Source organism: Trichoderma virens (assembly GCF_000170995.1).
Source record: "Trichoderma virens Gv29-8 chromosome Unknown TRIVIscaffold_1, whole genome shotgun sequence".
Lineage (NCBI taxonomy): Eukaryota > Fungi > Ascomycota > Sordariomycetes > Hypocreales > Hypocreaceae > Trichoderma > Trichoderma virens.
In genome coordinates, this window is record NW_014013748.1 from 539,832 (window position 1) to 567,479 (window position 27,648).

The 27,648-nt window shown below is 51.9% G+C and overlaps 10 protein-coding genes across 10 annotated transcripts; 4 read left to right on the top strand and 6 right to left on the bottom strand.

Annotated features, from left to right (window-relative positions):
* Nucleotides 1–2,287: 2,287 nt before the first annotated feature.
* Nucleotides 2,288–2,957, bottom strand: TRIVIDRAFT_62694 (uncharacterized protein; the record flags this gene model as incomplete). Its single annotated transcript, XM_014105636.1, has 2 exons — nucleotides 2,288–2,585; nucleotides 2,647–2,957. The coding sequence occupies 2 exons, from the start codon at nucleotides 2,955–2,957 to the stop codon at nucleotides 2,288–2,290; spliced, it is 609 nt and encodes a 202-aa protein (XP_013961111.1).
* Nucleotides 2,958–5,519: 2,562 nt separating this feature from the next.
* Nucleotides 5,520–7,607, top strand: TRIVIDRAFT_228928 (uncharacterized protein; the record flags this gene model as incomplete). Its single annotated transcript, XM_014105637.1, has 3 exons — nucleotides 5,520–5,736; nucleotides 6,029–6,177; nucleotides 6,242–7,607. 3 exons carry the CDS (start codon nucleotides 5,520–5,522, stop codon nucleotides 7,286–7,288), a joined length of 1,413 nt encoding a protein of 470 aa, XP_013961112.1.
* Nucleotides 7,608–7,819: 212 nt separating this feature from the next.
* On the top strand, nucleotides 7,820–8,674 carry TRIVIDRAFT_55196 (uncharacterized protein; the record flags this gene model as incomplete). The annotated part of the gene is made up of 1 exon (XM_014105638.1): nucleotides 7,820–8,674. The coding sequence occupies one exon, from the start codon at nucleotides 7,820–7,822 to the stop codon at nucleotides 8,672–8,674; it is 855 nt and encodes a 284-aa protein (XP_013961113.1).
* Nucleotides 8,675–9,367: 693 nt separating this feature from the next.
* Nucleotides 9,368–10,630, top strand: TRIVIDRAFT_72932 (uncharacterized protein; the record flags this gene model as incomplete). The annotated part of the gene is made up of 3 exons (XM_014105639.1): nucleotides 9,368–9,456; nucleotides 9,678–10,062; nucleotides 10,118–10,630. 3 exons carry the CDS (start codon nucleotides 9,407–9,409, stop codon nucleotides 10,433–10,435), a joined length of 753 nt encoding a protein of 250 aa, XP_013961114.1.
* A 1,265-nt stretch (nucleotides 10,631–11,895) lies between these two features.
* On the top strand, nucleotides 11,896–14,043 carry TRIVIDRAFT_123053 (uncharacterized protein; the record flags this gene model as incomplete). Its single annotated transcript, XM_014105640.2, has 2 exons — nucleotides 11,896–13,323; nucleotides 13,378–14,043. Coding segments are annotated over 2 exons (2,094 nt in total), but the record flags the coding sequence as incomplete, so codon positions are not given.
* A 620-nt stretch (nucleotides 14,044–14,663) lies between these two features.
* On the bottom strand, nucleotides 14,664–18,359 carry TRIVIDRAFT_34639 (uncharacterized protein; the record flags this gene model as incomplete). The annotated part of the gene is made up of 3 exons (XM_014105641.1): nucleotides 14,664–15,609; nucleotides 15,822–18,158; nucleotides 18,310–18,359. 3 exons carry the CDS (start codon nucleotides 18,357–18,359, stop codon nucleotides 14,664–14,666), a joined length of 3,333 nt encoding a protein of 1,110 aa, XP_013961116.1.
* Nucleotides 18,360–18,719: 360 nt separating this feature from the next.
* TRIVIDRAFT_215015 (uncharacterized protein) lies at nucleotides 18,720–19,506 on the bottom strand (the record flags this gene model as incomplete). The annotated part of the gene is made up of 1 exon (XM_014105642.1): nucleotides 18,720–19,506. The coding sequence occupies one exon, from the start codon at nucleotides 19,491–19,493 to the stop codon at nucleotides 18,987–18,989; it is 507 nt and encodes a 168-aa protein (XP_013961117.1).
* Nucleotides 19,507–20,408: 902 nt separating this feature from the next.
* TRIVIDRAFT_85604 (uncharacterized protein) lies at nucleotides 20,409–23,793 on the bottom strand (the record flags this gene model as incomplete). The annotated part of the gene is made up of 1 exon (XM_014105643.1): nucleotides 20,409–23,793. The coding sequence occupies one exon, from the start codon at nucleotides 23,746–23,748 to the stop codon at nucleotides 20,497–20,499; it is 3,252 nt and encodes a 1,083-aa protein (XP_013961118.1).
* Nucleotides 23,794–24,558: 765 nt separating this feature from the next.
* Nucleotides 24,559–25,701, bottom strand: TRIVIDRAFT_72937 (uncharacterized protein; the record flags this gene model as incomplete). The annotated part of the gene is made up of 4 exons (XM_014105644.1): nucleotides 24,559–25,186; nucleotides 25,264–25,432; nucleotides 25,515–25,567; nucleotides 25,649–25,701. The coding sequence occupies 4 exons, from the start codon at nucleotides 25,681–25,683 to the stop codon at nucleotides 24,559–24,561; spliced, it is 885 nt and encodes a 294-aa protein (XP_013961119.1).
* A 961-nt stretch (nucleotides 25,702–26,662) lies between these two features.
* TRIVIDRAFT_129919 (uncharacterized protein) lies at nucleotides 26,663–27,508 on the bottom strand (the record flags this gene model as incomplete). Its single annotated transcript, XM_014105645.1, has 2 exons — nucleotides 26,663–26,819; nucleotides 26,901–27,508. Coding segments are annotated over 2 exons (765 nt in total), but the record flags the coding sequence as incomplete, so codon positions are not given.
* Nucleotides 27,509–27,648: the final 140 nt, after the last annotated feature.

The following is a 27,648-nucleotide window of genomic DNA, read 5'->3' on the forward strand; positions in this document are numbered from 1 at the left end:
ACTATATCCCACGCAACAAACTTGGGCAGCAGAAATTCGTCAGCTGCCTACAACAGTCATCACATCTATTGGTCACTCTATAGGCCCTCAGTTGAGCATAAGAAACTTCTTCAGCGGCTTAGTTTGCGGCATGTATAATACCAACTTCTTTCTCGGGCCTAGGCGATCCGCGACCCCTCAGGCGTCGGGCATATTCTGTCGAATTGCCTTTGGGCAGCGGGGGCCAGATTAGAATTTGATGGTAACTATAAGTGTTAAGCTTAACAAGGCGGCCGCATGATTTTTCGTTGCCGGAGCCGGGATCTCTATGGTTCGCTTAGACAACGCGCATTATCAGAGGGCCAAGAACGCGACGCTACGGCTCGCGGGAGTGTGTATGACCTGCCAGATCGGGGCGGGATTCCGGGGTTGCGTTCCGATCGGCTGTGATGATGCCATTCCCCGACTTTATGGTATTGGATGAAAAGCCCTATTTCGAATGCCGGGGTTTAGGTTTTCTTCCGAAGCAGCTTAAATAGTGCTCTGAACCGGCAAAGAAAGTGGTGGGGAGAGAATATAGTATTCAGGAACACGTTGTCTGAGATGTTACTAGTATCAGGCACATGGGGTTTGCACAACGTCTTATCTCGTTCTAATATGAATCTATATCATAAATGGTAGTCCAAACACGATGCCAATGCATGCAAAGATAGATAGATAGCAGTTGCACGCATTTGCATGTCAGGGGGCAAGATATCCAATAACGAAACTGCGGCCATATGAGTTAAGCCGATTAGGTGTATTTTCAATGAAACGGTTTCATTTTCCATATCAATAATAGATCTTAAGGTTGGCTCGACCATTACTTCTAGATTCCCATTCTGCACTTGGTAAAGGATGCATGTAACCCTTTTAGCATCGCATTCTCTTTCCACAATGGCGCCTAACGACGGCTTTTCCTGCCAGGGACATATGGATCGGCGCGGATATCTGAGGGATGACTTGTTGATTAGACGGGATTGCTCCACAATATCCGAAGGATATACTGCAATAATACGAGAGTTGTGATGAGGCTCTCATTGAGGGGTGGATGGTGCCTTGAGGTAGGATGCCCACTTGGGAACCAACATTCGGCCGATTGGCTAGAAGGGAAAGATTCCGATTGATACGAGGAACTAAAATAGATCAAATGTGAGTTAATTTGTAGATGATTTACAAGCCGGGGGAGTGAGCCATCCATCACTACATCTAGCTTGTTGTAGGGTAGCAGAAGGATGAAATGCCATACGAGATTGAGGCATTATGATTCGTCGTCTCCTTCAACGGCATTTCTCTCTTTATTTCCTTTTGTGGTTCAATTTGGTCATCATCTGATGAAATGTTATTACATCACCTGTGCATTTATTAGAGGCTGTTGCTCTACTCACTACCCTGCAATGCCTCACAAGATTGTACTCAACAAAATGCAGCCTCTGAATGATTCAGTTTGTCTCTTGTAACATGGCGAAATCGTGTTGGGGTTAGCTTAACTTTATGATTCGAAAGTAATTCACCAAAAAGAGCCCAGATTTTGTCAAATGTAAATTCAGCCATATATAGACAGGTGCCAGGCTGTTGACATGCTGTAAATTACAATGTAGACAAGGCAGAGAAACAACGAGGTTGTCCATGTGCTACCCATGTCCAAGCAGACGCTTTCGAGTCAGGCCAACGTCACATGTGGATTCCCTTCCGTCAACCATTTATAAACTAATGTGGAACTTGCTTAACTGTTGGTCCTCCCCCAGCCGTATGTAGTAGTCTGTCAAGATCTCGAGTTGTATGTTGAAAGTACGTTATTGTTACGAGCCAACGCCTTTGTAGTCGCAACAAGGGGCCTACAGGTTAGACACTCTAGAACTACGAAAGACCGACAGTCCAACTAGCAGTAAGGCTTGCGCAGAGTCGAACCTGAGTGAGTGAGCCAGTTGTGATATTACTCTCAGATTGAATCTAGTGATACTCTCTACTTAGTTGCGTGACTATTACTCCGTACATTGCCCCGATTATCCCTATACTAAACATATAGGAGCCCGGCTTGTCACAATGCAAAACGCGGACGGGGTTATTACTTTGTAAAAATGAGGTTGTTTGGGCCATTTATTGCTAAATTAAGCTCAGGAACTTTGCCCGATCTTTAATAAATGTTTTCAGATTCAGGGCAGTTTTATGGCTAGGCATGTGTAAGCTTGGTTACATCACGTTGCATTACAGGATGCATTATGACAAGGCTGGAATTAGCCGTTCCATCGGAAAGCCACATCATTCTTTACTTTACTTCTTCCGGGAGTTCACAAAACGGCTCAATTTGAGCCCACAATTCACGATCTAAACGAGCCTTGAGCCACAGTGCATGTTCTGGATGCTCTCTTAGGAATTCAATATCCCTTGCGAACATGGGTATACCAAGGTTGAGCTTGGACTTGATAACTTCGCGTTGGACTTTTGGTTCAAAGTTCCCATCTGGTCCTCTGGGCAACCGATGAACCGTCCTTCCTTCCCATGTGAATGGCCATTTCTTAAGCTCTTCTTGTATCCAGAGAGGTAAAGTATCGTTCATATGAATACTGAGAGCTTTATCAGCTTGGGCTAAGGGTGAGTTCAGATGATTCAAAAGATCCGACTTACAGGGACTCCCCCGTCCACTTATACCATATGACTGGTACTTCTTCCTCTTGAACTGTGTGATCATGGCCGTGGTGATCAATCAGAAAAAAGCAGTTTCTGTTCTTGAGGCCGAAGAAGTCGCCGTATGGGTACATGCGCTCTTGGCTCCGGTCGAAGTCCCGTTTCCAGTGACGTTGACAGACGATATTTTTTACGAAGCTGAGTTTTTCGTCACGATCGCTGCCAGGCACAAGGTGAGTAACTGACTCCAGCAAAACCCGCACCTTGCCTTCGGATTTTGACACGAGTTGCGGTGTTTCTGGGTTCTCCATTGTCAGGTGCTATAGCAATAGCGCTTGTGTAGTTCTGAATAAACGTATCTTACGTACGATGAGGCAGGGTTTGGCAAAGCAGGCGGTCTTTATATTTTCATGGGAGAACTAACTTTTCTGATGCACAGATATAAACCTCATCTGCAGCCAGCCAGGAACCTTATCTTCAGCCAAATGTGGGGGGAATGTGTGATTTTGGTGTCCTTGGCTGTGACATGTGGTTGAAGGTGTGTAATTTCCTTCGTGTAGTCTTGCGAGGCGAAATCCTCTTCCTCATCAAGGATAATATCAGCCCCTCTGGCCTTCCCGACATTATGGAAGCCTGCACGATGAACTGAGCTGAGAGCAAGGACAACTGGCGGATTAGTTTCGTCACATATCGATGCCTGGACCAATCAGGATCTCCTTTTTGCCTGTTTGGATCTGCTGGCAAGACAGTAAAAGATGGCTGTGATTTCAAAATAAAGGAAGGGCTATTAGTACCCAAAGCTGGCTATCCAGCACCCCAGCGGCTAAGAGGAGCTCCGAATGGAGTAACAACGTAAATGAATATCTCTTATCATCGTTACTTAGATGGATATTACACAATTCCTAGAGTATCCGCTACTATCGCTAGTATCTGCTACTATCGCTACTCTCTACTACTATCGCTACTCTCTGCTACTATCGCTAGCATCTGCTACTATCGCTAGTATCTGCTACTATCGCTACTCTCTGCTACTATCCATATATACCTCTAATATCTGCTATTATTACTATCTAGGCTGCTTTAAAGTTAAAAATGGATTGCTGAATAGCGAACTTGGGGTGCTGAATAGTCACTCCCCAAAATAAGCTACCCTTGTTGACACTGAATCCGAGAGTTTGATATGTTGCGACCACCCCAGATGCCACCAATAGTGACATACTAATGGCAAGCAGGGTGACTCTCATCACATTCAGCCTTCGGATTGTAGTGAGGACGGATGGACAACAAGTAGTACTGGGCATATACGTATTTGCATGTAGTTTAAACTCTAGGCAGTGTGTATATCTGCAGTGATAAGGCACTCGTGAATGCCCCAGTGGTTCGTGTTACAGAATACAAAATATCCAAGTCTACTTACATATTTTAACTCCAGTAGACATTCTACAGATTCTATATCCCGAGGGGCAAAGAGACTCGTCAACGACTACCCTTTCTCTGAGTCGATGACACAGGCTTCAGCCGTTTCCGTACTCAGTCTTATGGCTTTGGCTGCATTTGGCAAGATTCAGGCACGTGTCGAGCAGCTGGAGGCGAATCTGGGGAAGAAACCAGGCCATGGAGAACGGTAGCACGCCGGATTGATGCCTAGTCTGTCTAGCAGTGTAGTGACTAACAGCCTGAACTCTCGTCAGTTTAATCTCTTCGCCACCAGACGTCGACGCATATGGACAAGAACACGATTTATTAAAAATGCCACCTGATCGATTTTTTCATCGGAGCTGAGGCTTTGAGCTGAGGCTTCCGCTTTCGGCTTGGTGATTGTTGCTACCACTCGTACTCGCATATTCACACCGGCCGGAAGCATCCGCTCCGGAAGCGTCTATGATTTCATGGAAAAAAAAAATCTAGAACAAGCTGGCTTCTCCGCGTCGAGCTTGATTGCGTGGGCATCGAGGCGCGAGACGTTGCTGTGGCGAGCAAGATGGAACGGAAGACAGTTTATAGAAGCGACGCCATAGAAAGCCAAGAACAAGACCGATTGGCCAAAAATGATTAATTGAGTTTTCCCAATACGAGCCCTCCTTACCCGCTACACACTACCCATTCAGCCGTAGATTAATCAGGTCTCGTCGGTAGGCCGGAAGAGGACCTGCACAAGGGCGCCGCTAGTGCCTCAGCGGATCGTGAGATCGAGGGTTGAGGAGCCTTTACCGATGGTATGTATGGGGCCACCGGATTCGCAGAGTTTTGCTTTCAGCAGGACAGCGTCACGGGGCAGCTGTTACGTTGTGACGAAACCTGCATCATCGAGGAGCAACCAACAGTAGTAGAACTACCAGAATCTTGTTCGAAAGAACAATTGATGGAAGCATCCTCGGTGTAACTAGGGCGGGGGACGCGAGGTTTTGCTCATAGTTTTCGTTTCCTTGAGGGGTAGGATCAACTGAGACACGACGCTTCGTCCATCCCTGTTAGTGAGGCTTCACGTACCGTCCCATGTGAATGGACTAAAATATGCTTCGTTTTAACCGGGAAAACTTTCGTTGGCTAGCCGCGTCGTATATGTGGGTGTTACGCGGTGGCTAGTACTAGTGTCGATGTGTGTTTCCATGTATCTTGTACATCTGCGCCTCCGGTTCTCATGCCCCTGAATAATTACTGGATATGTGAATGCTTTGATTCTCCCTCATGAAGAGTAATTGATCTGCGTGGGTATTCATCCAATGGCGCATCATTGATGCCCGCGGTAGCCGCACTACGGTAAAGCGGCTGCAAAGGTGGAAACTGGACACTGATGAGCAGAGCCGAGGACGGCTGGGATGGAAGCAATTAGTTGTTTCAAGACACGGGCAGTTTTTTAATAGCAACTTACGATGTCATTTATTGGACATCTGACATCACATCTCTCATCTCCGTCTCTAGAAAAGCTCCCGAGGCCTGCGTCCAAGTGGACCAACACCCACTTTGGGTTTTCCCACCTTTGCACGCTATGCGATATAGCTTCGTGGCTTGCCTATACACTACTGTACAGCTCATCGAAGCGGAACGATCGTCGGTTGATCACGGGCCAGAATGTGACTTCCAATGACGGTATGACATGTCTCGCCCCTCGTGAATGAATATTTGAACCCAGCCTCCTCCCGACTCCCTTGCAAATTTGGTTGTTCTACAAGACATCCTGGAATAATTCGGTGTGGTTGATTCATCGGGCATTCATTACTTTGTTCTCCATTCATCCATCGTTTGAGGAGAGAACTGGTCTATCGTTTAGTAAGCCTCTTGTTCTGAAACATAATACGACAACAAGCTTTGCAAGGTATGATTCATATATAAGTCTTATCATATCTGCCATTAGATGTTCAGCTAACAATCACTTACATAGTTACGATGAAGTGGACTCTAGCAGCCGTTGCTCTCCTAGGGTCGGCATATGCCGATGCGATCATCGCCCCCCGTGATGGCAGCTGCGATTCATCGTATAATGGCAAATTCCAGGTCACTATTGCCAAGGTCAACAAACGGGATATTCAGGTTAGTACCAAATGGACGAATCTTTCTCATACACTTGTCTGAGCTATACTGACATCTCTGACAGAAGCGCGATTGCGATAACGCTGACGCCTTGCTGCTGACACTTGACGGTGGAATTCTCAAAGATGCCAAGGGCCGTACCGGTTATATCGCTTCCAACTACCAGTTCCAGTTCGATTCGCCGCCTCAGGCTGGTGCCATAGTCTCCAGTGGCTTCGCTGCCTGCCAGGATGGCTCATTGGCCCTAGGAGGAAAGACCACCTGGTTCCAATGCCAGTCCGGAAACTTCTTCAACCTGTACGACCGCAACTGGGCTCCGCAGTGTCAGGCGGTCGAGATCCTGATAATGCCCTGCAGTGGTGGTGGCAGCTCTGGTGGAAGTGGTGGCAGCAGTGGAAGCGGCGGTAATAACGATGGCAGCGGCGGTAGCGGAGGCAGCGGAGGAGAAGTCACTGTTGGCACCAAGGTCGTCCAGACTACCGTTGTCACAGTCATTTCCGATGGCCAGCCGCAAGTCCACACTACTACCATCGCCATCCCTATCTGCCAGATTAACGACGGGCAGATCCAAGGTCATACAACTCCATGTGGTGGTGGCGGTGGCCCCCCTGTCACTCAGATTCATGATGGTCAACCCCAGGCTCCTCCGGTTACCCAGATTCATGATGGCCAACCTCAAGCCCCTCCGGTTACCCAGATCCATGACGGTCAACCCCAGGCTCCCCCAGTCACTCAGATTCATGACGGTCAACCCCAGGCTCCTCCGGTCACTCAGATCGGTGATGGTCAACCCCAAGCCCCTCCAGTTACTCATGCCCAGCCTCAGCCTCCTCCTGTCACTCAAATCGGCGACGGGCAACCTCAGGCCCCAACACCACCTCCGGCCCATACACCCCCTTCCCAGCCAGAGTCTCCCCCTGCCAAGCCAGAATCTCCCCCAGTCACTCAAATCGGCGACGGCCAGCCTCAGGCGCCCGTTGCCACTGGTACCGCTCCAACCCCTCCTCCTCCGGCTACTACCACTCGGGCTCCCATCAGTGGTGGTTCCAGAGTTGTCCCTGGTATCTCAGTCGCCCTTGCCGTCGCCCTGGTTGGTATGGTGGCCTTGTAGGAGAACGAGTGTCACAAAGACAGCAAATTTGAATCTAGAAAGAAAAACTCTCCTTCATCGGCTTTAATTATTTCTTTGCCATGTTAATATGGTGCATGGTTGAAGATTGTGTTGCATGGGCATAATCAATGTCAGAGTCATGGTCGCTCACGAGGATGTAATATGATATGGATTATTGCGTATAGTATTTGTGCAAATAAAAACAATATGGAGTTGGAAAATAAAATTTGGAAATGAATTTTGGCACTTGAAGTACACAGATTGCCTGCAATCACAAGCATGTAGCGACTGAGAGAGTTGAGTTGAGTGGACTGTAAGTTGTAGGTTGTAAGTTGTAAGTCGTAAGTTGCGAGGCCAACTGTGGCTGAGAGAAGCCTGGAATACAGAGTGCCATTCACCGATTATGTAATCACATGCATTATTCTGCCTACAGAACCTTGTATAGAGCTGCCGCGCCTATGGATTTGATTTCTCCATGCTCACGCGACGGCTTGACAATCTTCCAGCAGAACAACAGCCACCAGAGGAAAAATGTCGGAATACTGGAAATCTACGCCTAAATACTGGTGCAAGCACTGTTCGTGCTACGTGCGCGACACCAAAATCGAGAAGGCCAACCACGAGGCCACTGCAAAGCATCAGGGCGCTTTGAAACGCTCGCTACGAGATCTACACCGCAACCACGAAAGAGAAGAGCGCGAGAAGGAAAGGGCAAGACAGGAGATTGCCAGACTCAATGGCGTTGTCGGCGGGTCGTCCTCAGCTGGTCCTTCGGGAGCTTCAACGAAGCCTTCAGGACCGTCAGAGTCGCAGTTGAAGACCCAACGGGAGCAGCTCGCAGCCATGGGAGTGGCAATGCCAACCGATTTCCGACCTGAAATGGCTCTTCCTGGAGAATGGACAGTGACCAAAACGACCGTTATTGAAGAAACGAACGAGGCGGACGGCGAGACAAAGATTGAGGCCAAGGCAACTGGTATTAGAAAACGCGAAGAGACGGAAGAGCAGAAGGAAGAAGAGGAAGCTATGCGAGGACTTTTCAAGAAGCCGAGAAGATGGGGCCGCGACTCCAAGACCATGCCGGACGACGAAGACGAAGATTTGGATGCGCTGCTGAGTTCAGCAGTGCCGTTAAAGGCAGAAGCAGCCGAGGAGAGGGGCGCAGTGAAGAAGGAAGAAGATGTTGAAGATGACGATTCTTCCGAGGCAAGAAAACCCAAAACGGAAGATGTCTCTATCAAAGCAGAGCCCGACACCGGAGCGCAGGATCAGCAGCCATCCATCAAACGGGAAGCAGTTGTCAAGGCCGAGGAGGCAGAGGAGTCGAGCGGCATCACGCCGGTGGTCTTCAAGAAGCGCAAACCAAAGGGGATCCGAAGCAAATGAAGGGATTCGGCAGTTGGCCATGTGTCGGATCCGAGATATGTCGATGCTGCAAGTCTTCGATAGCGCTCTTATCAAGCTACAGTTGTTGCGTCTTGAGGGAGCAACTCGCATTAGCAAGCGCTGATTGATTGCCGGCTGATTAATCACGATAGCTCTGAGTCCTGAGTCCTAAGTCCAGACAAGACTCAAACTCCACAACAGCGCTTACATTCCTCACGGTCCCGAAATAGCCCCTTGATAGCCGTTTCTGATCCGGAATTAGGAGTTAGGTGGGGTTAAACCTCGCAGGTTCCTTTTCTCTTTACACAGAAAACGTTGAAAAGCGAATTGTGGCTGTTTCAAAGCCGATAACTCCTAGCGGTTAAGAGTAAGCAAGACAAAGGCCAGAAAGCAGGGCGCAAAACTAGATAGTGAATTGCTGACAATAAATTTCTCCAAAGCAGCCCACCCGCGGCTTCTTAGAGGACAAGAGCCTGCCCCGTTTCCTATTTGACGAAATATTTCCTAATGCATATGAGTTTGAGAATTCCGAACCCCGCGAGGATGGAGCTCGAGAATTGCGTCACGGCAAGCTGAGTCCAAAGCAAGGAATTGGCCCGTCTCCGCTACCCCACCAAGCCGCTCAGGAACCTCTGAGACTTCAAATATCTGACAAAGCGCGCTATTTTGTCTTGTCCAAACAACCTCGTTTCCAGTCAAGCAATAGCAATTACAGAGAATCAAATCTCAAAAATGGCTTCAGGTCACGTTGACAAATGCTGCGTTGTCGGCACCCTTCACGAGTGAGTTTTTGTTTTCTCTTGTTGACTTGATCTCAGATCTCATATGCAGCTCGGCCCAGATTCCGTCTCCTCTTTTTTTTTTGCCTTGCCCCGCAACGAGAGAAGGACGACAGAAATGTTGACAAATCCATGAGCTGGACGTCTGATGAACGTTTGAAAACTGACGATGAATAATCCGGGAGAAATATGAAAAGAATCTCAAATCGCTAACTGTTACCTAGGGGTGAGGCCACTGGCAAGGACATCAAAATCGACGGCACCATTGACGCCTACCTGGCCACTCCCCCTGCAGACAAGGCTCAAGAGGGCAAAGGCATCCTCTTCATTCCTGATGTCATTGGCATCTGGCAGAACAGCAAGCTGCTGGCCGACAACTATGCCGCCCAGGGATACACTGTCCTGCTCCCAGACATCTTCAACGGCGATGCGCTCAAGCTGAACCGAAGTGGCGAGTTTGACTTTGTGTCCTGGGTCACCAAGGGCTCGACTGGCGACAACCCTCACACCCCCGCTGCCGTCGACCCCATCATCATCAAGGGCATCAAGGCTCTCCAGGATCTGGGTATCAAGCGGATCGGAGCCGTTGGCTACTGCTTCGGTGCAAAGGTAAGCGTCCAGCATCAACTCGCCATTGCACGCATCAACTCACCATTATTGGCAGTACGTGGTCCGTCACTACAAGGACGGCATTGACGTCGGCTTCGTTGCTCACCCCACCATGGTGGAAGAGGACGAGCTGGCTGCCATCACCGGCCCCCTGTCGATTGCCGCGGCCCAGACGGACAGCATCTTCCCTACGGAGAAGCGCCACAAGTCGGAGGAGATTCTCATCAAGACCGGCCTGCCTTTCCAGATCAACCTGTACTCGGGCGTTGTGCATGGATTTGCCGTCCGCTGCGACACCAGTGTCAAGATTGAGAAGTTTTCCAAGGAGCAGGCCTTCTTCCAGGCTGTGACTTGGTTCAACGAGCACCTGTAGGGGATGTGATGTTGATGAAGAAAAGAAAATTGTCGAGGAGTACGTTGCTTTGCCAGCACTCACTGCTGTTTAGTTGTCGTATATACATATCATGGATGAATTCAACTACGCTGAGGTGCTCTTTGGAGATGATGCATTGAATCCCGTATGAATCTCTGTAATTGCACTCTCTACTTTGCGCCTTCACCCATTTTGAAAGCATTCTAGCCTCTGTTTTTTTTGCATCACTACGTAAATCAGAGTAACATACAAAGTCTCAATAAAATTAAATTCGAAAGAGACAGCATCTACAAGAACAGCATCGAATGCGCCTACACATATTCTATGGACGTCTATATATCAAGATCAACCTAATGATCTCAGGGCTCCAGCTCCATTATACCTGTTGTAGTAGCCTATGCTTTAGCGCCTGTAGCTAGCGGCAGCGCCTGTGGCAGCGCCCCCACAGCGCCGTAGCCCGAAAGCCACTCGCCACTTTTGGCCACATGGGCCTCAATTCTAGCCACTGATCTTGCGACCACCTGCATACATGACCTAAGAGTGTCTCTCTCTCCAGAACTTCAACCGCGTCGTTGTCATGCCCGTGTGGACGCCGACTCGTCTCACCATCACCATCGGCAGCAGCATGATAAACTAGAGCATCCGCCGGCATGGCCGTGACCGCAGACACGATGAGCCCGGCGATGGCCTTTTCGGCGTCGTCGAGGAGGAACTCGTCCAACAGCCTGGCTGGGCATTACGAGGCAAGGGAGGAGGCGGCGACGATGGTTTACAGCGCGAGCTGGGAGAATGGAAATGGGAATGGACATGGGAACGGGTATGAGCATGGAAACGGGCACGAGCATGGGAATGGCCACCGAAACGGACATCGAAATGGCGGCAGCGCAAATGGCAACGGCAGTGCGAGTCCCGTCATGAACCAGAGATCGAGCTCAAGGCAAAAGGACGCCGACATGCAGCGGCAGCGCAGCGGAAGCGGCACCATCAAGAAGGCCCCAAGCCATGACAATGTCCAAAAACTCTCAGCCGCCGAGATGCAGCAGCTGGCCAGCGAGCCCAAGTCTCTGCCAATAGCGCCAGCGCCAGCGCCCAGCTTCGTCGACGAGCGCGAGGCGATCCGACAGGCGCTCATGAGACCACCAGAGATGCGTCCAGACGAGACACTCCTCCAGCTCCACGGCTACACTGTGGTACCCAGAGAGGCCCGCACGCCCTTGCGACGATCCGTGTCCGCCTCGAGAACAGTCTCAACACCGCCGACGAGCCGAGATGGCCATGTGTTGGTGCTGCAACCCTCCACGTCTCCTCGACGGCTGTCCTTTGCGCATCAGGGGCTGCAGCTGAATCTCGATGGCGCAAACGGCGGCGCAAACGGGAGCGTGGCATCACCGCCCATCAAGACCGGGCCGGCGGCCTTTGCGACTCAACAGCCTGTCCAGCCTCCCAGCTCCGCTATTCGACCACCATCTCCGATTCCACCCATTATACCGCTTCCTCCAATGTCAATTCCTACTCATCTTCAGCTGGAATTAGCCCAGCAACGCCCCAGCCCTCTCTATATTCACCAATCCTACACAAACGACGTTCCATACGAGTCCCACGCCGTCAAGTTTGAGCGTCTCAAGAATGTCCTGTTGATCCCCCCATTCCTGGAGCGCACGCTCTACTTTGGTGCGCTTGCCTGTCTGGACGCCTGGCTGCACACATTCACTATCCTTCCCATCAGGTTCACCATGGCCCTCGCTGTGCTAGTGCGGTGGTGGATCTACGTCATCTTCAAGGAGGTCAAGTGGCTGGTTGGCTTCGTCTGGTACGGCCTCGGCCGGCTGTGGAGACGAGCGCGAGCGGTTCGGGGCCGCAGGATTAGTGACGCCTCCGACAGCGGCCGATCGCGTAGCTGTAGCAGGGCTAGCGAGGTCTCTGTCGACGGCATGTCGCCCGGCATACGGCAGCGCCCGAACGGTGTCCGGGCAGACTCGCGCGTCCGCAGCGGCGACACTCCCACGCCCAAGACGACGTCGCTTCCGGCACGGCGTCCGGGGCCCAAGTCCGGCTCGTTCCGCCATCGACGGACAAAGTCGATGCCGTCCAACCTCTCGTCGTTCCACAAGGCCGATCTCCTGCAGGGCGCCGTCATCATATGCAGCTCGCTCGTGCTGATGAAGCTCGACGCCAGCAGGATGTACCATCTTATCCGAGCACAGTCGGCCATTAAGCTGTACGTCGTCTACAACATCTTGGAGGTCGGAGACAAGCTGCTGTCGGCCCTGGGCCAGGACATTCTCGAGTGTCTGTTCAGCTCCGAGACGCTGTCGCGCAATTCGTCAGGCCGCTCCAAGGTTCTCTTGCCCCTGGGAATGTTTGTTCTCGCCCTAATATACTGCGTCCTCCACTCCATCGCCTTGTACTATCAAGTCATCACCCTCAACGTCGCCGTCAACTCCTACTCCAACGCCCTTCTCACTCTCCTCTTATCCAATCAGTTTGTCGAAATCAAAAGCACCGTCTTCAAGCGTTTCGAAAAGGACAGCCTGTTCCAGCTGACCTGCGCCGACATTGTAGAGCGCTTCCAGCTCTGGATCATGCTCCTCATCATCGGCATGCGCAACATTGTCGAGGTCGGCGGCCTGTCCGTGCCGGGAGCCGGTATGAACGACGCTCCCACCAACGCAGCGCCTGTCCATTCGCCTAGTATCCTCCCTCATAGCTTCACCGTCTTGCCGTCCTGGGTCATGTCGGGAGAGGTCCTGTCGCCGTTTCTCATTGTCGTGGGCAGCGAGATGCTGGTAGATAGCATCAAGCATGCGTACGTGACAAAGTTTAACAACATGAAGCCCAAGTTTTACAGCAGGATCCTCGACATCTTGTGCAAGGACTACTACACCAATGTGAGCTACCCATCATCTTCCCATTTATATCACAGCATCTAACAGTTCATCAAGGCCTTTACAGCTCCCTCCCTCACCAGGCGTCTCGGCCTCGCCGTCATCCCCCTATCCTGCCTCTTCATTCGCGCCTCCATCCAGACATACCACATGCTCCTATCCGCCCACATCCCCATGCCTCTCCCCATATCCACACAGACCTCCCTCACAAAGGCCTCCGCAACGCCCTCTTCGCCCGCTATGATCGCCGCTCTCAACCGCTTCGACTCCCTCATTCGCGACTCCCTCGGTCGCGCCACATACGGCTACCCCTACGACCACCCCCTCAACTCACGCCCCTGGTACAAATGGACCTCTGACGACGCCATTGCCGCCATCACAATGGTCGTCGTCTTCTTCATCATCTTCCTCGTCCTCCTTATCCTCAAGCTCCTTTTAGGCATGATCCTTCTCAAGTACGCGCGCAATCGCTACGCAAAAATGAAGCACAAGGAAGCCCTTGTCGCCGCAGGCAAAGCCGAAATAGACAACTACAAGGCCAACGGTGTGCGCGTCGGCGGCTTTGGGGAGGTCGAAGTCACGGAGGACAAGAGGCGCTGGATCAACGCCGATTCCGCCGAGGGCTTGAAGAAGAAGAAGAAGGATGATAAAAAGCCTACTGCTGCTGAGGGAGATTACAATGGCGTGTTTCGATACGATATGGTGGAAAAGAGGATTTGGTAAAAGAGGGTGCGCTTAACAGGTATTACTATTATTTCTTTTTCTCGTTATTGGTTTTTGTCACGGTTTTGTGTTAGAGTGTAAAACAAAACTTCATGGGGTGGTGTAACTTTTACTTTCGACTTGTCCATTTATTTGCATCAGCATACAGTACATAGGCACAGCATCATTGAACATAAAAAGATTATTCACACAAAGGGCAAAACAGGACCAAACAAAAGCATGTTGAAGAAAAGCGAAATACTTTCATCATCATATTCTCATTTTTGTATTTTCATTTTTCAAACTTATCTTTGTCCCATCCCGTCCTCCCATCAGAACCAATTTGAGTTATCCATCCCATCAAAAACCAACCTCCCAAAAAAGCCCAACATATATATGAATTCTATGCTGTTCAAGTCCAACCCTTCTATTAAACGCTTCCCAATTTTTGCTTATTGTGGTTGTTGTTGTGTTCCCTAGTATACCCTCCCTCATCCCATCAACATTTTTGTGTGTAACTCATCAAAAGGGGTATAGGTCATGTCTTCATGTCTTCATCGTCCAGACGCCAGTCGCTTTTTTCTTTCCTTTTTTTCCTTTTTAGCTCAACGTCTCTGCATCGCGCGCGCAACTCCCAAAATTTACTGAGAGGCACTGGCCAGCTGCAGCAGGTTGGGGTTGTTGGCAAACAGATCCGGCTTAGCTCCATAGAGAGCCTGCACAGTTCGGCAGAGGATCTGGCGAGTCTCAGGCTCGAGCTGCTCCTCAGGGGGGGAGAGGACCTTCTCGAAGATGCCAATCAGCTGAGGAGTCAGCTGCTGGACAGTCTCGTTGGACTGGTCATAGAGAGTGTGGATGGCCTGGTAGATGGGCTCATTCTCCTCAAACTCCTCCTGGAGAGGCAGGATGTTGACAATGGCAGGGAGAGCCTGGGCAACGAATCCGGCATCGGCATGCTTGATCATCATACGAGAGAGAGCTCCGGCAACGTTGTCCGTAATGCGCATCTCCTGGATGGACAGCATGGGCTCGAGCTTCTCCCAAAGCTGAGGGTAAATGGGGATGGTCTTGGCGGTATCGGTTGAGTACTGGACCAACAGACCGACAGCATAGGCGGCGTTGGACTTGGTCAGGGCATCAGGATCTGAGAGACGGCGCATGAGGGCCTGTCCAACAGACTCAGTGTAGGGGGTAATGGCCTGGCCAGTGTACTTGATGATCTCAGCAATGGTGCCGATGGCGGTGGAGCGCTGCAGATCCTCGGTTGAGCTAGCCATCTTGAAGATGGCCTTCTCAAAGATTTGCCACAGCTCGCCGAAATCAGGGCCCAGAGCAGCGGCAAGGCCAACAATGACATCCAGAGCGGTGTCAATGGCCAACCAGTCGTACTCGGAGGATCCAGCATCCTCAACCTCCTGCTCCTCGTCCTCGTCGCCAAGATCCAGCTGGCAAGGGTGAGAGCGAGTGATGAGAAGAGTGATGACAGAGACAACCTCCTGCAGCATACCATCCTTGGAGGCAAGGACCGCAGGACCGCAGGCCTTGAGGGTGGCGGCAACATTGCGGTTGATGTCGGTAACGACAGACCTAGTTTGCTTCGGTTAGCAAAAACACTCGAATTTCAAGATTCAGAAATATTAGTGTGAGAGAATATGATGCAGATCAGAAGTAGATTACACGCTTTCTCAGCAATTGCATTTTGCATCTGAGTGAGCTGGGTATAACGCAATGTTGTCATCATGCAAATGGTTGGGTGATAATAAACAGAAATGGCAAAAAAAAGGATAAGAGCAACATACCGATCGCTGTCATTGGCCCAGATGGTCATGCTAGACTCGTGGAGAGTCTGGCCAATCTTGACAATGGAGGCAGGGGGAGTAGGCTTGGGGGGAATGCCAGGCTGCCACTTAGAGCCAGAGCCCTCTTCCCAGACCTGGAAGACACGGGCATAGGTTCGCCAGAGAGTAGAGATGGCAGTCTTGCGGCAGCCCTCGTAGTCGTGGTCGGTGAAGGGAACGACCTTCTCGATAGTCTTCTCGACGTAGGTCTCAAGGTTGTTCATGTTGCAAGAGTTGGAGATGACGTCTCCGAGAACGTCAAGGGCAATCTCCTGCTCCATGGCAACGGCGGTGGTGCCACCAGCAAGGTCGGCGAGATCCTCAATGTCATCCCACTCGTCCTCGCCGCCGCTGGCAATGGCAAGCTCCTCCTCGCTGTGAGCCTTGACCTTGATACGCTTTCCTCCGACGATGAGGTGACCATCCTCGAGCTGGCTGGCGTCAAGGCCAGGAATATCCAGCTCCTCGTCCTCGAGCTCCAGAGAGGCGAAAATACCCTTGAAGACACCGTCAAGGAAGTGCTCAAACTGCTCGTGGTAGACCTTGGACAGGTTAGACCACAGGATGAAGCTGGTCTCCTTGAGTCTGGGGTTGTCCAAGCTGAGAGCCTCCTCGCTGGCCTTCATAAGGTCCATGACGTAGGGCTGGAAAGCCTCAGGGCCGACAGCCAGGGCAATACGACCCAAGCTGTCGCAGGTGGAGCTTCGGAGGTTCATGGCATCCTCGCTGTCCTTGATCATGACAAAGTTGCCAAGAGACTTCATCACGTTCTCGAAGTAGGGCTGGAAGTCCTTCTCCATGGAAGCGGCAATGGCACCGAGGGCAGAAGCGGCGGCAGCCTTGACGCCGAAATCCTCGTGGTCAAGCAGCTTGACCATGGGGCCAATCAAGGTAGGGCCGTACTGAGCCATGATCTTGGTGTCAATGCCATCGCCAAAGGTATCGAGGGCACCACAGGCGCATCGGATGATGCTGATGTTGGTCTTGTCGGAAGGACCCTGAGAGGCAGACTCCAGGTTCTTCAGAACAGCCTCAATGATTTGCTGGTGGTGAGAAACCATCTCATCGGCCATCTCCTCGGCAAGGTGGATGAGGCCAACCAGGGCAGCGTGTCTGACCTTGAGCTCGGGGTCGAGCAGCAGGTTGATGATGGTGGGGAGGAGAGGCTGAAGCTGGGTAGAGATGAAGTCAGGAGCACCCTCTGCAGCGTTGCCCAGGGCCAACATGGCAGCCATGCGGAAGCGCGGGTCTTGGTTGGTGGCGAAGAGAGGGAACTGCTCAAGGAGAGGCACGATAACCTGGCGAGGGGGGAGCTCGTTGGCCAGCTGGTCAATCAGGCTGATGGCGACTCTAGCGGGCGACATGTCCTCCTCATCTTCAGAGTCCAGGTCAATGACAATGTGCATGGCCTTGACCATGAGCTCAGCGCCAACATCCTTCATGGCCTGAATTTTCATGCGACGGTAAGAGACAACCTGGATGAGGAAGCCAAGAGCCTGAGAACGAGGATCATCCTCGGCCTGGGTGTTGCCAGCCAGCTCAATCATGAACATGAGCAGGTCGCGCAGGTGAATGGAGAGAAGGGCAGAGTCGTAGGCAATGAAGGAGTGGAAGACGTCAAAGACGGTACCGTAGCTCTCCTCATCACCAGCCTCGACAGTAGCCTTGAGGATGTTGACCAGGCTGGGGACGAAGCCCTGCATGACCTTGAGGGCATTGGGGTCCTCCTCGGGGTCGATGAGCATGAGGATGGCGCCAATGGCACGAACAATGTTCATGCGGACCTCCTTGCTGTCGTCGTTGATGCGAGACTGGAACAGCTGGAGCAGCTGATCAGTGTGGTCGCCAAAGTGCGTGGGCTCATCCTCCAGCATGGCATAGAGGACAAAAGAGCCGACCTCACGGTGAACGACGTTGTCGCTGGTGTTGAGGGGCAGGAGCTGCTTCAGGAAGTCCTCGCCATCACCAGCCTCCATATCCTCGCCGACGATGCCAGCAACCAGGCGCGCCAGAGAGTGGCGGTTGGCAGCGGACGTCTCCTTCAGAGTACCCTCGAGAAGGTGAGCGCGGACAAGAGGCTTCTGGTCCTGGGAGGTGGAAGACCAGAACTTGGAGACCAGGCGCAGAGCCTGGACGGAAGCCAGCTGTCGGATAGCATTGTCTCCGTGTGTAAGAGCGATCTCGATCAGCAGAAGAAGAGACTCGGGCTTCGAGTAGTAGTTCTTCTGGAGGTCGGCTGTGACGGCCTTGACCTGTTCCGTGTTGGCTGTGCGAGACAAGACGTCAGTAAAGGATTTCCTCGAGTAGAGCAGCATAGAAGGGAATATCCATTCCCTCTTCCGAGTTTCAACTCTTCAACCGGCGTGCGCCTTGACGAGAAGAAGAGATCAAACCCCGCGACGAGCAGGAAGAGAAGATGCGCAGAGATAAGAGAAAAGGCAAAAGCAACTTACGAACTTGGCTGGCCTGCAGCAACTGAGTGAGCTTATCCTTGTCCATCTTGACTATTCGCTTGGAAGCCCGCGACCAAGAGAAATGCAAAAGATGAAGAAGAAGAAAGAAAAAAAAAAAGTCCAGTGGACGAGGTGCGAAAAAAAAAGATTTTATTTATTTCGCCTAGAGGGAAAAAAAAAATTAATATCCAGACTCCAGTCCAAGCCAAGCAGGGACTTTTTTCCTGCCCCGCTTGGCCGAGGGGTCGAGTCCCCAGTTTCAAAATTGCGACCAGCCCAAAGGCCAGGCGGCAGCAGCAGAATTTCTCACAAGCGTGAATGGCTAGATAGTAGATAAGTTGGAGCTTTTGCGCCGAATTATAGCCGCCGTTATCTGGAGAGTGAAGCTTGCAATGCTTGCTGCTTGTGATGTGGGAGATGCTAAATTAGCGCTAGCTGTCTAGGTGTGTTTGACCTATTGAAGCTCGCCAGATTGACTGGATGACGACGAGGAATGCCCATAGTAGCGAGAGAGTGAGAGAGATGGTAAGAGAGGCTGCAGAACCAGAACGAAGACAAACACTTCCAAACATGGTGAATGAGGAAACAAGAAAACGACGGCAACAAAGGAAAAAGAAGCATGTCAGACAAAATCACGGTGCACCGCCAATGATATCATCCCCATCACATCACATCACACCGAGAGACAAACCTCATAGCCAACCGCCAGCTTGCCGCAATCCAGCCCAGCATTCATCGCCACAATCTCCTCCACGCTCACGCCCTCCGCCTCGGCCAAATCCCAGCACGTATCGCCCTCGGCAACCGCGACGCTCCGCCCGGGACACTTGACAACCACCTCGAGCGTCTCCTCGGGCGCCCGCCGGCCAATGAACCAGAAGAGCACCAGCAGCGACAGCCCGACTAGGACGCCAAAGTTGAGCAGCGGCATCATGTCGTGCCGCCACGACGTCTTGGGCATCGGCGTCTGCGACTCCAGGAACGGCTCCGAGTCGCTCGCGTCGTCGGCTGGCCCGGAGACTCGCGTCAGGCGGCCGTACTGGTTGCCCGGCGCGGATTCCCAGAGGCTGCCGTCGGCGTCTTGGAACGTGTAGACTTGGGAGTCGGCATCGTAGCCAACGCGGGTCATGCCCTCGGGGAGGCGATCCTCGTCGCTGTCGTAGCGGGAAAATCGAGACATTTTTGCAAGACTGTGGATGTAGATGTAAATGTAAATGTAAATGTAGATGTAGATGTAGATGTAGTAGACGTAAAGATTGAATGCCAGAAACGGGTTGTCGTAAGCAAGGGAGGGAGTGTTTTATAAATATGCAAGGTCGGTAGGCAAAGAATATCCTGATTCAATTCAAGCACAAAACAAAACAGGTCGCGGGTTCACAAGAGCTATGGTCTGTTCACGATGATGCAAGAGGAAAGAATCCATCGGGTCCCTCGGCCAGATCAGGAGCAATTTGATTCCAAGCACGCGAGAGGCGAAGCACACGACCAACGCACAGCCCGAAACCAAATCCGTGTCAGCGACATGAAGCAGATTACATGTACCTTTCCTGGAGAAGCACACAATGTACCCTCTGTTACTAGCAGATGCGCGGAATAGGGCTGTCCCGCTATCAGCAGTGACCCGCCACTACGCAGCTTTCCTGCAGGGATTTGTAAGGTGATGTAAGAGTGAGCAGGCGCTTGCATTGGATGGTTCTCGCAGATATTCCGTAGATTGGGCGCAAACCCCATCAATTGCAAGTGAAAAATGAAAAAAAAAAAAAAAAAAAAAAAAGAACAAAAGAGCGAGTTCAGAGGGCGTATTGCCTGTAAAAACAATGCATCCCAACTATCTTTGTTCCATTCAACTGCCTTTTCATATCTACTACAAGATGTACGAAGCAAAGCATCTCACTTACACCAACCCACACAAATGCAGGGTAGTTCTCACCATCGTTTGTAATTGAGGAAAACACTACAGCCATTATAGATAGCTACCTAGCGAATACTTGGACATCTTCAAGACAATAAAAGTGGAACTTACACTGAATCAGACACTGAATCACGATCAATAACTCTCTTGGCGTTAATAGACGCTTGCAGAGTACCAATTCATACCAATGCATCAACACATCATCTCATGTCATTATCTGTAGTAAACATCGCTAATCTGTCAATCAAGTATGCTACCCCAATAATAGCTGCTACGCGTAGTCGTCCTCATCCGTCTCATCCCCCCAGTATAGTCCTCCATGCTCTTCCTGCATGTGGGTGTAAATCTCTCCCTCATCGCTCTCCTTTCCACACGCATAGCACCAGTGTGTTCCACAAGGACAAGTGATATGATCGCACCCATACGTCTTCTCGGTTGCCACTCCACACCCTGGGCAACGTCGAATGCGCCTCTGCTTCACTGTCAGATAGGGCGTGCATTCTTCACATACCCAATCAACCAGCTCGGCCGGTGCCCCTGCGGCACAAACTCGCTCAACATACTTTCTTGCAAAGCCGCACTCTTTGCACCATGCATAGATCCAAGAACCGCCATCTTCAAGTGCATCGCGGAGCAAGCCGATCTGGTGGAGTCTGAACTTGCTGATGGCCTTGGGAGCAGGCCGGCGGCGGCAAAAGGGGCAGTGGAGAGCGGGAATGTTGAGGATGCTGCCTGGAGAGTTGATGCCATACCAGCTGTCACGACAACTGCTGCAGATGACCTGATGGCAGCCAGAACGCCCACAAGCAGGGAGAGCATCGCTCTTCCGAACGCTAGAGAAACACAAGCTGCAAGTGGCGGATTCGGTTCGCCGAGAACGTACCCAGTTCAACAGAGACGCCTTGACCTCATCTGGATTGCGCACAAGTTTCCCACGGATGGTGAGGCTATTCTCGTTGGTAGCAGGAAGAATCTCTACCTTGGTGTCCATGTCGGCCAGATTGCAGTTCGAGGCAGTAAAGAAGACCGTCCTGCCGCTGAAAGGCTGCTTGATAGTCTTATCCTCGTTCTTGAGGAGCCAATCCCAGTTGTTCTCGTCGCTCAGCTTTCGTGCCGTGGTCTCTTCCTCGACGATAGTCTTCTTGCCAGCAGTGCATGCGGGACATTGATACTTGGTTAGGTCAAGGTCGTCAGGCCGGTACTCCTCTGGCCAGATGATTCGGCCCAAGCACGTGGAACATTCGACTGTGGGTGCCTTTCCTACATCTGACCGGTGGTCACCCTGAACGTTCTTAGAGCTTCGGCTGGGGTGTCGGCAAAAGTAGCACTTGGGGCGCACGCGAAGGTCCTTTGGATTGTAGACTACGTACTGAGCTCTGCAGGAAGTCTGTCCGCATTCGACCCAGTACGCTTCCGACAATTCTGTCTGGTCTGCTGAGACGTTGGTCTTGAGGCGCTCCTCGTGGTCTTCCACCACGACGCATACAGGGCATGAGCATCCATCGAGCTCAACATCACATAGGCCGCACACGCCTCCAGGGGCCATGATGGTAACAGATCGCGGAAACTGGCACTTCTTGCATATGACAAGTGGGCCCATGGCTACCTTTGTCTTCTCCGGAGTCCAGGTAATCTGTGCTCCGAGGACGGTGTCAAGGTTCAGCTCAAGCATCTTGTAATCCACAAGCGCCTTGAATGTATCCCGATCTTTGACCGAGAGTATTCTAGACTCGTCGGAGGACCTGGTAGTTACGCCGTCGGCTATTCTCTTCTCGTAGTCGCTGTCTGCATCCAGCAAAAGATTGAGGCAGCCCAGGTTCCACGTTTCGGGGATCTCCAGCGTATTCCAGTTTCCACTGAATGCCAAAAGCTCCCGGTCTGCTGCCTCTCGCAGGGGGACGATGCCCATGCGAAGGGCCAGCGCAGCTAGCAGGCAGGCGGGACGGGCTCCCAGCTTTGTTCCTGGGAGAACGGTATGCAAGAGGATTTTCCAGAAATCCCGGTTGTATTCCGCCTTTGCCAGGGCAAGAGGCACGCAAGGCACGGGGTTCTTGGGGTCCATGGTCTGAATATGATGGGGCAGCTCGTCCTTGGTGCCAACAAACGTAAGACGAGTCAAGACCTTGCCCAGGCGCCGGAGAATCTTGTAATCACACGATCTTCCAATCTCAAGCAATTCGGGTCGACTAAAGTCTTGCAACCGTCGCCGCACACCCTCGTCATCATCCACAAATCCAAAGTCTGCTGTGGGATCTAGGAATACCATCGGGAAGCGGTCTTCAGGGGCGACGGCCTCGATCAATGCGTTTATCTCATCAACGTAGTTGTACGACTCAGCAAGCCACGTCTTCATACGTTCCTTTTCATCTGCGTTTGAGATTCTGTCTACGTGGAGGCCGAAGAGTGTAATGAGCTCATCCCGCGCAGGGTTGAGTCGATCATTACAGACGGCCCGCCAAAGACTTCCAAATATGGGATTCAGCGAGATTGCCGATACGTTGCTCTCAATAATGGTTTTGAGCTGCCCAATAGCCATTTCCTTGTAGCTCATGTCGTTGGCATACCTGTCAGCGAAGCTCTCGACATTTGGACCGCGGGATTTGATCAGGCCTGGCACAACACCTAGAGTAACTGACTGGCTCTCAACATTGTCGGAACACTTGCGTATAGCTGGGGTTAGTAAATTTCCCCTTGCAATGTACTTTTCCAGGAGCTTGTCATCTTCCTTGGTAGCTGTGAGGATATCTGCAGTCGACTTGTACTTTGTCAACCGTCCTAGCCGCGTGCTTGAGTCGGCGATTGTCTTGCCAAGTCTCATCCATGTAAGCAAGACACCAATGGTCAACTGGGAGATTTTGTCGGAAACCATTTGTTCAATCTCAAACAAATGGCCTCCGGTGACTGTAGATAGATATAGATAGGCTGAGTGTGTGTTAACGCTGACCTCCTGGATCATGCTGAACACCACTGCCTTCTTTGGTCCAGATCGAAGCGTCTTGGCCGCCGATGCCCAGTCCACAAACAGCTTCCCATCATCTCCCCACATCTTGGTGTTTGCGAGCGCCGCGCACTCCATTGAATAGTTCCGTCTGTCGGATATCTCCTTGAAATGGGGAGGGGCATCCGCATACAGCAATATGATTGTCGTTGCGCCAGGTCGCATGACGCTGTATGCCTTTGCAAGACCTGTCTTTGTAGCCTCTGGCCAGTCACCACCTCCGTAGGGCGTCATCTTGCGAGCCATTTCGAGCACATCCTGCTGTGATACAATATCTTCTCCTTGGAACTTTCCCGCAGGCGAGCACCAGCCCGACCACGCGAGAAGCTTGTCAGCGCCGTCACAGTAGTCGCGGTAGGCGAGAACTCCTATTCTCTCGAAGCATCCTGTCAGGGCAGAAATGCTGATGACCTCTGGAAGTGACTTGTTGAGAGCTTCGACAAAGGTGCCCATGGACGAGGTGGCATCCATCAGCAATAGGAGGTCGAAGGGCCCATTGGCCGCATCCTGTGATGATGTCGCCATCGTGGTGAACCTGTTGCTGATGAAGTCAGGTCACAAGGAGAAGGGCCTTGATGTTGGAATGAGGAGAGAATAGTTTAGAAGATCCATTGTGCGTGGACACGATATATATACGTGTATATGCCATGCTGAAGTGTTTGCCAAGAGTAAACACATGCAAATAACATTGAAAGCTTATTAGCGAGAGGCGGGCGTCGCTCCGGCTGAGTCACGCCGCTCCGAACAAAAGCCATCCAATCTATGGATTTGGCTGTTGAGTCAGTGCCGATGCTACGCAGGGGGGAGCGCAGAAGGGAAGGGGAGAGTAATCCAAAAAGGGTCAATGTTGGTGTTGAGGCCGCCTCGAGTGTTGCCTGAGGCGGTGCTTGGCCTCAGCCGCAGGCTAGTGGTGCGATGCCTACGGTTAGTCCACTATAACCTCCATATAACAGGGGTGACTGGCGTTGGGTTGAACGGTATCATTACAACTGAAAGCACAGTACGACACAATTGATTGAGTCGTGTATCGATATCGATGTGGCTGTGATTTTTATCGAATCTCAAACTGCGGCGAGTTGAGCACCTTTTACGGCGCTGCAGTGGAGGATTTCCTGTATGGGGAAATCCGCGGCCTGTGATAGGCGCAGTCACATTTGAATGACAAGGGCCTTCTACAACGATGCGAGACCAACAGCCATCCTGCGAAATCCAATTGTGACTCATGATATTAAACAATGGGAGCGAGTCCCTACATCGGACCTCCCAAACCAAAGTTCCACCCTAAACCGACCACTCTTGACTGCATCGAGCAACTCCCATGAACCTCATCACCAATCAAGTTTGCTTTGGCGCGGTAAGACGCTTCTTCAACGCAGCAACTCCAAAGAAGATGTTCATCATTCCCTCGGAAACCCAGGCTGGCAACATTGAGAGCAGCCAAACTTGCGTGGAAAATCCTCCCGCCCAAAACCAATCCGGTGAACCTCCAATCAAGCCCCCAAGATAACCCTCTCCCTTGAGCGCCGAGGCCACGAGCTTCTTGGCAAATACCTCGGTAGGCACCGTGGCGTTGTTCTGGCTGAAGACTAGACGGCGCTGGAAGTAGTCGTTGATGGGCATGTAGAGCGACGTGCTGGGCAGCGAGCGGTGCGGGTGGCTGGCAATCTGAGACCGCACGGTACCGGCCATGGCGACCATGACGCGGACGTTGAATGGCTTGAGCTCCATTCGCAGCACGCGCGAGTAGCTGTTGATGGCTCCCTTGGTGGAGGCATAGACGGAGCCGAAGATGTAGCCGCTGATGGAGCTGAGGGAGGAGATGTTGACGACCAGGCCTCGCGCAGCAATGAGGAGCTCGGCAAATGCCTGGGTTGTGAACATGGGGCCGAAGACGTTGGTCTCATACGTCTGCCGGACGTCATCTATCTCAATGTCCAGGGCTGGAATGGTGTGAGTCCGGCCACTGAGAGGATTTGAGGACTCTTGTTAGTGAACATGCCTATCAACAAACCAAGACCGAGCAAGCGTGAAGCTTCTTACGCATTGTTGACGAGAATGTCCAGTTTACCACCGGTGATGTTGGCAACCTCGGCCTTGCAAGCCTTGATGCTGTCCCCGTTGGTGACATCCAGCTGGACGGCGCTCATCCCCATCTCTGCCAGCCCCTTGAGCACATCGGTGTTACGTGCTGTAGCAATAACATGGCACCCTGCAAGTCCCCCAAACATCCCCCAAAGTCAGCATTTTGGAGAAGCACATTGCATGTCGAGACGCAACCGCAAATGACGCACCTTTGCGATGGAACTCCAAGGCCAGAGCATGGCCAATGCCTCCAGGCGTACAGCTATAAGCGCGGAATTAGAATCGTCCCAGCAAGCCGGAAATATATGAAATAAGCAAAACCAGTCAATATCAAGACACATACCCCGTAATAAGGACGGTTCTCTTTCCTGAAGCCATCTCGAATGTTGAATGTTGAATATTGGAACGGAGACGGACGTAAAAAAAAGTCCAGATGCGGGGGGAGGATACGGGCCTGAAGCTCGTGGATTGTTTATCATGCCGGTCGGCTGGCACATGCTAAATCCTCCAATCCAGGCCAATCCAATCGCGGGCCGATTCTAGCGGAGCTATCTGGTACATACAGGAGCTTGAGGAGCTATTATGGAGCTACATGCCTGTTGTTAGTTTGGGGAGAGTGTACAAGGTGTAATATGGAAGAAAAACCTCAACTTTTCACCTATACGTTGATTACCTACATGTGAGAACGGCTTCAAGCTCTGGGTTACACTGCATAAAACATGACATGCAGTTGCTTGGCATCAGGAGTGATTACTGGGTATTTTCGCGTTGACAATGAACTTCTATTGTAGACTCTTTTCTCAACCCCCACTGGTTTCTTGTTTCAATTCCCCATCTGTGCATTGAAATTGCCAAGTCCCATATAAGAATCCCGTTTCTTGGCATCCGCAGCCTTGCGCATCTCACTCGGCACCACAAACCATCCCAACGTCACAATGTACCAACATCAACATCAACATCAACAGCAAAAGGACAAATTCTTTTCGCTACATGCTTCTACCGAATCAAATCATGGTCGGTAGTAATGAGACATGTCCAACTCCTGGCCGCTCAGATCCCATTCCATGCAATACAAAAATCCGTGCATCCAGAGCAGAAGAATAAGACAAAGAAAAAAATAATGATCAAAAAGACAGCGCCACCAGCCTTTGGCCGTATATTCTTCCCGAATAAATATGTACCCTCTTCGCAGCAATGACTCCCGGCTACCATGTAAAGAGAAGAAAACCACAAACAAGAAAAGCACTGACTCGCAGCGAAACAGCACGCCCAAACATGAACCTCCACCGTCTTTTGGCCATCATCACCTCCTCTGCCCTGTAGACGGCACATCTCCCTGTATCTCAACTGGTCCCGACAACGGCTGCGTAACCGTCGCATCCATCTCAAACACCATGCCCATACTCGCCGTCTGCGGCGGCAGCTCCACGGCGCCATCCGGAGGCGCATACGGCCCCTGATACGCGCCCTGCGTCGCATCCCACGTCGCCGCCGAGTACCGGTACGGATCGGGGCTCTGCAGCGGCGACACCCACGACGCCTTCTTCGTCGCCTCGGAGAAGGTGCTGAGGCCCGGCGACGGCGTCGGCTCGGACAGCGGCGGCTGGCTGCTGAAGCGGGCCTCCTCGTTGGAATTGGGCAGCAGCATGGGGCGGGCCTCCTCGCCCTGCTTCTTGGAGCGGCGGAGCAGAAAGTAGACGAGGCCTGCGATGGCGCCCACGCCGCCAAAGGACGCGCCCAGGGCGATGCCGATTGTCGCGCCGGTCGAGAGGTTCTCGCTGACGGGCGCCGCGGTGCTGGAGCCCGTCGGCGTCACGGTGGTCGTCGCCGTGTTCGTCGTGCTCGTCGTCGTCGACGTCGTCATTGTTGTCGCCGCTGTTGTCGTCGTCGAGACCGTGCCGTTGACGGCGCCGTAAAACTCCTTCGGGGCCACGACCAGCGGCGTGTTGGAGTCGGCACACGCAGAGACCATCGTCTTATACACGGGCACCGCATCCGCCTTGTCGTTCTTGCCAATGCATATGGCGGACAGGATAACAAAGTTGCCCCAGTTGCCACATAGACAGGTGTTGAGGTCCATAACGGTCGAGCCGTCGCATTTTGACGTCGTGGCGGCTTGGCTCAGACAGGATTGGGCGCCGACAGGGTAGAAGCTGAAGTCGGCATGGACATCGGCAAGGGCTGGGGCGAGGAAGAGAAACAAGAGCGGCATGGAAGCCCATAGTCGTCTGCGAGGCATTGCGGCTGTGGTTGGGGGTATATTTTTTGGTGTTTTCGTTTCGTGGAACTCAACCTCTCCCGCCTCCGTCTTGGTGATGGCCAATGATCGAGTGCTTGCTGTGT